Source organism: Dermacentor andersoni, chromosome 1 (assembly GCF_023375885.2).
Source record: "Dermacentor andersoni chromosome 1, qqDerAnde1_hic_scaffold, whole genome shotgun sequence".
Lineage (NCBI taxonomy): Eukaryota > Metazoa > Arthropoda > Arachnida > Ixodida > Ixodidae > Dermacentor > Dermacentor andersoni.
The window spans coordinates 180,040,105-180,047,073 of NC_092814.1; the positions used below are offsets into that span (position 1 = coordinate 180,040,105).

At 48.6% G+C, this 6,969-nt stretch overlaps 1 protein-coding gene across 1 annotated transcript; it reads left to right on the forward strand.

Moving 5' to 3' along the window:
* The first annotated feature begins 2,130 nt into the window (after positions 1-2,130).
* Positions 2,131-4,206, forward strand: LOC140217883 (solute carrier family 25 member 34-like). Its single transcript, XM_072288065.1, has 2 exons — positions 2,131-2,147; positions 2,823-4,206. The coding sequence occupies exons 1-2, from the start codon at positions 2,131-2,133 to the stop codon at positions 3,445-3,447; spliced, it is 642 nt and encodes a 213-aa protein (XP_072144166.1). The 3' UTR covers positions 3,448-4,206.
* Positions 4,207-6,969: the final 2,763 nt, after the last annotated feature.

Here is a 6,969-nt window from a genome sequence, read left to right on the forward strand (position 1 = left end):
AATTCTGTGAATTGCATCTCATAGTACATCTAAAGTGGACAAAATTAATGTGTTGCACATGACTCTAGAAAAATTTTGTAATATTGAAATACAGCTTTCGCAGAACCTTTGTAAACAACGTAAAAAATTTGCATAAGATATAAAATGACATATCTAATTTGTCCACTTTTAATGATATAATGGATGCCGTTTACAGAACCGCGATATTGGTTCCTGATGCAGAGCTATTGATTTGTAAACTTCGTGCTTCTATTTTTTTTCAAATGTCCCAGTTTTTGATAATCTTTTTAACAAAATACAGGCCCTTAATCGAAATTCCGCTTCCAACAGTCTCTAGAATTTAACTTTCTCTCCCAACTGCAACAAATTTCATTAAAATCGGTTCAGAAGTTATCTCAGAAAAACGTTTTTCCGTTTTACATGTATTTGAATAGGCCGCGTCGGAGTTCGGCCCGAGCTAAAGCTGTCCGGTTCTGTTACAGGAATGAAAGCCCGCGCCACCTTGAATGCCGACGCTTTTATCAGCACAACCAAAGGGTGATAACGCTTGAACCACTGCCTAGCATGTCTAGCTCTGACACCTTATCGCCTAGGTGCGTGAAATATCAAATTTAATTTTTTTAGTTAATTTTGCTCACTTAAATGAGAGAGGAGTGACCAATGCGTGAGGTGTATCCTTGCTTCTCACATGTATCTTTCTGCGCTACTGTTAAATGGATGACCTTCAGTGTCAGAGTAACAAGAAGCGTGCAGATAGATTGACTCTACACACTCAGCAGGCGCTTGACCCAAGATTTAGTAAATCTCAATTATGTTGAAGTGAATTATCTTTTGAGTGATATCAGTAGAAGCCTACTGTCTTCTTATTGGACTTGCTCGACAGTATTGATAGTGTTCCTGTATGTTATAAAGGAACACTAGAGATTTAGGCGTGCCTCTGAGTAGCTACTTGGCGTATTAACGCCAGTGGCAAAATATTGCCTGAGCTGTCGCGTTTGCGTCTTGTGCACCCAGGTGGCAAAGCTGTAGTCAAGATGGCGTATAGTAAACGTCTGCTTATTTAAGTGGTCTATAGGTGTGATTCTTGGGAGCCGCATTTAAGTTGGGGATTTCAGACCTCCACAACTTTTAAACGAGTATCAAGTAAGCCAAGAACAACTGTATACAACATTAAAACTGAACAAATATCTTTAGGGAGGCTGCAATGGTGTAATTGGGGGGTACCAGTTAGTGTGCTTGTACTTCTTTTCTTTCTTTTTCTCTGTAAAATTAAACGGAGGGAAAATGCAAACATCCGAGGACACTTAAGCACTTCTTTTGAGTAGTGAATGCGAACGCATTAATGTCTTGAATCTCGCTGAGCAGTCCTTCTACATATGGCGACCGTATATTTCAATGGGAGCGACATTCAACAACGCCCGTGCCCTGTGCATTGGGGGCACGTTAAAGATCCGCTGGTGGTGAAAGTTAATCCGGAGTCCCCCACTACGGCGTGCGTCGTAATTAAATCGTGGTTTTGGCGCGTAAAACCCCAGAATTCCAATCAATTCCTTCTAGCTATAAGCTCCTCGCGGGCAAGCCAGTGTGTTGAGATGCTTGGCGCGTTTTGATTTGGCCTTACCGAGGCAGAGTTATAACGCAGGCGAGAGCTTGCGCAGACAAGAAACGCGCGGATAACACAGGCTTCCGAGAGTGAGAGCAAGGGTGACGTAGCGTCGCGGTGATGCCCCCTCCCCTCGCGTAACACGTGGTGCGCTAACGCGGCAGCAGACGTCCTTTTTCGCCCGCTCTTCTCCGTCGAGGCGAGCTCGTCACGTGGCGTCGAAGCCAATAGGAATTTACCTGCCATTTCGCTGCTACAGACGACAGACGCCGGCTTTTTCGCTCAGTGGGCCATTTAACACCTTCGCATCAAAATAAGTTAAAGCAAAGGAATAATGTTCACTCAGTAGGAATCTTGAGATTATTGAGATTATCACAGGATTCAAGATGGTGGTCCTCAAAGTCTCTCAAAATGAGTTGGTGTTCAACTTAGTTACGTGCCACATTGTCATAGCTAGGCTTTTTGGCAGTTTATTAACCGGAACGCTGAGAGATTTCTTCGCCCAGTTGAGGAACGGTATCTCGAAAATGACGCTAGTACACCCGTGAGAAAAAGTGTGAGGTTCTAGGAAAAACCTCAATTACATCACAGTTTAGTCGACTATGCTGAAATTGACTACTGTACTACAAAGTTGAACGGCATGAAAACCACATTACACTCGTTAATTTTCAACTGTGCGTATACGAAATCGAAGAAATGAATTTTTGTTTTCGAGAAACCTATGGTCCGTTCTCGTTTGCTGTGAGCACTGGCCAGCTTCAATTCCACATCGACAACATTGCCCTAACATAATTAATGAAATATTACTTAGCAATTATCGGTAGGTAATTAGCTAGGCAGTGGTTATCGCATATTCATGTGTCCGCCGTAGCCGACGCAAAAATTTTACTGCATTTTCTTTTTTTTTCACTTTGGCGCTTCCCATTTGGCGCACATTTATGCGACGTATACGCACTACCATGTGCTATGTCGTTTCGGCAGCATGACCGCATCGAAAGGAGCGCCTTAACACCGAGTACCATGGCTGTCACCACCTCTCGCCGAAGAAACTGAATGTATTCGTAATTCAAATGCACAAGTTAAAACTGGCGAGTGCAGTGGAAAGTTTGCAATGCCCAAGTTTGAACGGCAGTCCTCAAGTTCATGATACATTCGTAGACGAAAAAGACAATCGGATTTATTGCACCATCACCGGTCCGTACACTTTTGCTCGATGAAGTGCTACCAATCTGCCTCACGCACTCGTGGTTCCATGGCATGACGTGCGCTGTTCATTGCTTTCTATCCAGCTGTACTCATCGACAGCGGCCATTGCCGTCGGCTACCAGCACGGTTACGGGAGCGCGCTAGCGGCGCTGGTGAACATCTACAAGACGCAGGGTGTCTGGAAGGGGCTCTGGCGCGCCACTTCTTCGAACGTGCTGCGGCTGTCCACGGGGTCGGCGCTTCAAATGTCCACCTTCAGCGGCTTCAAGAGTCTGCTAAACGCGGCGGTGGAAGGCCGCGAGCGCTACTTCTTCATCAACACGCTGATTGCAGCCTTCTTGTCGGGACTCGCCTCGGCGCCCTTCATCGCGGTGTTGGACGTCTTGCGGGCTCGCATGTACGCGCAGCCTTCGAACCCGCGTGGCGAAGGCATATACTACAACAACATCCGGGACTGTGTCATCAAGGTCAAGCAGACAGAAGGGCTTCGAGGCCTGTCGCGCGGCGTCGGCGGTGCTTTCTTCTACACGATGACGTCGTCCGTCTTAACGCTCGTCTCCTGGGAAGAGATCAAGAAGCAGATCGACAAAATCCGTCAACAATCGGTGGATGACCTCCTTGATTACGGCATTAACTGAGCTGAATTTCGTGCGTTAATTGAAAGGAGCGAAGGATTGATGCCGTGACAAAGCTCAAGTATTTGTATGCATGCTTTTGCCAAACATTCAAACGGTGAATGGCCTTCCGTCACCCGACGCTTTGATATTTTTCTGAATTTAGAGCTTGGCGTAATCATCCAAAATATTTTGATGGGGTCTCCTGAAAGTAAGGATTTCTCTTTTTATTTTTTTGTTCCGCGCACAGAGAACGGGATCTATATTTCCAGCATTGTTTTCCGCGCGAAATCCCGTTACCGTGCTTCGTAAGACAGATTTATGTCAGATGAAGGCGTCACCGCGGATACTATACATTCTTGTTTATGCACTTACGTGCTTTGAGTAAGACAGCTTAAGGCTAATTTATGGCCCAATGGTATTATTTGTGGTTTTATGTACACCGCACTTACTGCAATCATTTCGTAAATTGTATAAAGTAATATAATGTAAATTCCTGTAAACAACAATCTTCTACCTTCTTCTGTGCAATCACTTGTCATGTTTCCCCTGCCGCATACTCTGCAAGGTCTACTCGTACTAAATGTGTCTGGTTAGTTGACTGCGCCCTTGATTCATCTTTGGAAAAAGCGGGCTCTGTGAAAGACTCCCTTAAAAGCGCAGGAATATCATAAAAACAAACGTAATGATGCCCGGCTGGACTTGCCCGTAGCTCTTAATCACTTCACTGCTACGGTCCTAATCCGATGTATTACACAAGAAATAAAGTCTATTTTATAAATGTTTTAGCGTTCACGCTACTGTATCAAAGGGTAGCAGCGAAGTGGCAGATTCACGTGCGCCTGCAGGCTACGCCTTGACGCGCATGCGCAGTCGCTGGCAGGCAGTATATACACTTCGCTCTCACCCACTTACAGGGTCCCTGCAACGGCTTTAATGGAAGGACGTCTGCTATTGAAGGGCATCTCGTCACAAATCCTTTCGAACACAGAATTCTTGAATGTTCTGAAATGCCTATTGTGCTGAGCTATCGGCAATCGCGTCGGTAATCAAACACTGCCGCGCCCGCATCCTCGTGGTGTTGCCTCTGTTGGAATCTCAGCGCTGACACCCGTTGTTGCAAATGGGTCGCAAGCCCCAAGGGTAGCGTTGGCCTGGCGGCCTGGGGCACAACTGGAACCATCCGAAGGTGCTGGCAAAGGATGAGTCGACTGCTAACAGAACAACTTGTTTATTCTATCATCGCAAAAGAGCGGCCGGTCAGGTCGACCGAAGTGGAGAGATGGGAGAGCACGTTACTCAACAGAAGAAATCGGAGCCTCTCTCTTGGCGTCCGGGGGCAGCTGCTCTTATACTCTCGGAGTTGAGGGCAAGAAGGAACGCCTCGTCACAGGCGCACGTGACGGCGCCACGGACACGCTGAGAGACACGTTGAGACGAGTGTAGTGACGCATCCGCCGGGCCGCCGCCGGTCAGACCTCCTCGCTTCACACTTGGGGAGCTCCTCTCCCCGGCTGCCGCGCTTTGACAAGCGTGGGCACCAACATGCACACACACGCACACTTGAAGACACGTGGCATTGAAACATGCCAGGACGCGCCTGACGGGGAGGCGTATCGGCGGCGCTGAACGGGCCAAAATGTCCGCCGCTTTGAATGAAGCCCCGGCGTCCGTTGCATCCGCGCCGGCTATACCGCGCGTCGTAGGCGAAACGTAACAGACCGCCCCGCCGGGGGAAGTAGATCCCGATGGTCAGGGGACTGCATCCGCTGTCCGGAGGGATGTCGCTCGATGATGCTCATAACCGAAGTCGGGCGTCCTTCGGCGTTTCTTGAGCGCAGCGCACAGAGAAGGCCTCGTTCTCTCGTTCAGGTTCACACAGGACACTGCAAAGTGACTTCGGGAGAGTTGACATTTTTGTTCTCGTTCCCGGCAAGCGTTAGAACTACGCCGAAACTCAACCGCTCAGTCAGCAAGCACGAAACAACCCTCACCAAGTCCTGCCAGGCTCTTTCCCCTTTTATACCTCTGCCTAGTTCCTTACAGTAGTCTAGCAGCACTCAGAACGCGTCCACAAATTGGAAAATTGCACTAGAAAGCACGTCATCACTTTGAAACACTAAACAAAAGCAATATGTTAAAAATCCTGCCTCAGGAAGAAAAACATCAGTAACAAACAACTCTGAGGCTGATTCCTACGTTAGGGGCTTCGACTTAAGCCATCGGTGTTACCGTTGAGACTCCCCTTTTTGTAACGCACCTCAAAGGAATACTGTTGCAAAGCGAGGCTCCAGCGCAGGAGGCGGCCATTTGTGGAAGAGATGGTCTGCAGCCATTGGAGAGGGCAGTGATCCGTCTCGAAGCATGCGAAGCGGAGATCGCAGCGAGCGACCGTACACTAGCTCAGCTGGCAAAAACCCCGTAGCCGCATGCGGCGCGGTCCTCAATGCAGACATCACCCCAGGCAGACACAGCTCCCAGTCAGTTTGTTGTGCAAACCACAATGCTCTCAACACGCGCTTCATGACGGAGTGGAGCTTCTCAACGGAATTCGACTGTGGGTGGTACACTGAGCTGTGTAACAGCTTTACCCCGCACCTTTCGAGAAACGCTGTCGTCAAAGCGCTAGTAAACACTGTGCCCTGATCTGACTGGATTTCCGCAGGAAAACCAACTCGCGCAAATATGGACAGTAGTGCATTGACTATCTCAACTGAGCTGAGTTCTTTAAGCGGCACTGCTTCAGGGAACTTTGTCGCTGGGCAGATCACAGTCAAAATGTGTCTGTACCCCGTGGTTGTTACCGGCAGAGGTCCCACTGTATCAATAACGAGCCGTCTAAAAGGCTCCGTAATGATAGGTACCAACTTCAACGGCACCCTCGATTTGTCCCCTGGTGTGCCCACCCGCTGACAGGTGTCACATGTCCTCACAAAGTGGTCTGCGTCCCGAAAACACCCTGGCCAATAGTACTCTTGCAAGAGACGGTCCTTAGTTTTCTTAACTCCTAGGTGTCCGGACCACGAACCCCCATGCGACAAGCGCAACAGATCCTGACGGTAGCACTGAGGCACGATCAGCTGATCGAACTCCACTCCCCTGCGGTCTAGATACTTCCGGTACAGGACCCCACCTCTTTCCACAAAACGAGCATTTTTCTTGGCGATACCTTCCGTGACATTGCAGCGTATGTTTTCTAGGCTGCCATCCTTTTTTTGCTCGGCTATCAAAGTCGACCGGCTGACTTTTAGCAACCTATTAAGTCCGTCTGACGTAGGCGCGATGAGCAAATCTGCAGATAGCTCTTCTAACTTTCCCGTGTCGGGCATTTCCTCTCCAGTATCTGGTGCCTTCAACGCTACAGGCTCAATTTTATTCAGTTCGGACGTGCTCTGAATATCAGCTTGCTGCGCCTCTGACCCTTTCTCATTGTTCGACAACGTCGGCCCCGCAACTACCGCCTTTGCAGCGAGCTCCCGAACCTTCGATCTGGTTAAGGCCTGAACGCTAGCCTCACCAAACAAAAGCCCCTTCTCGCGCAGGAGG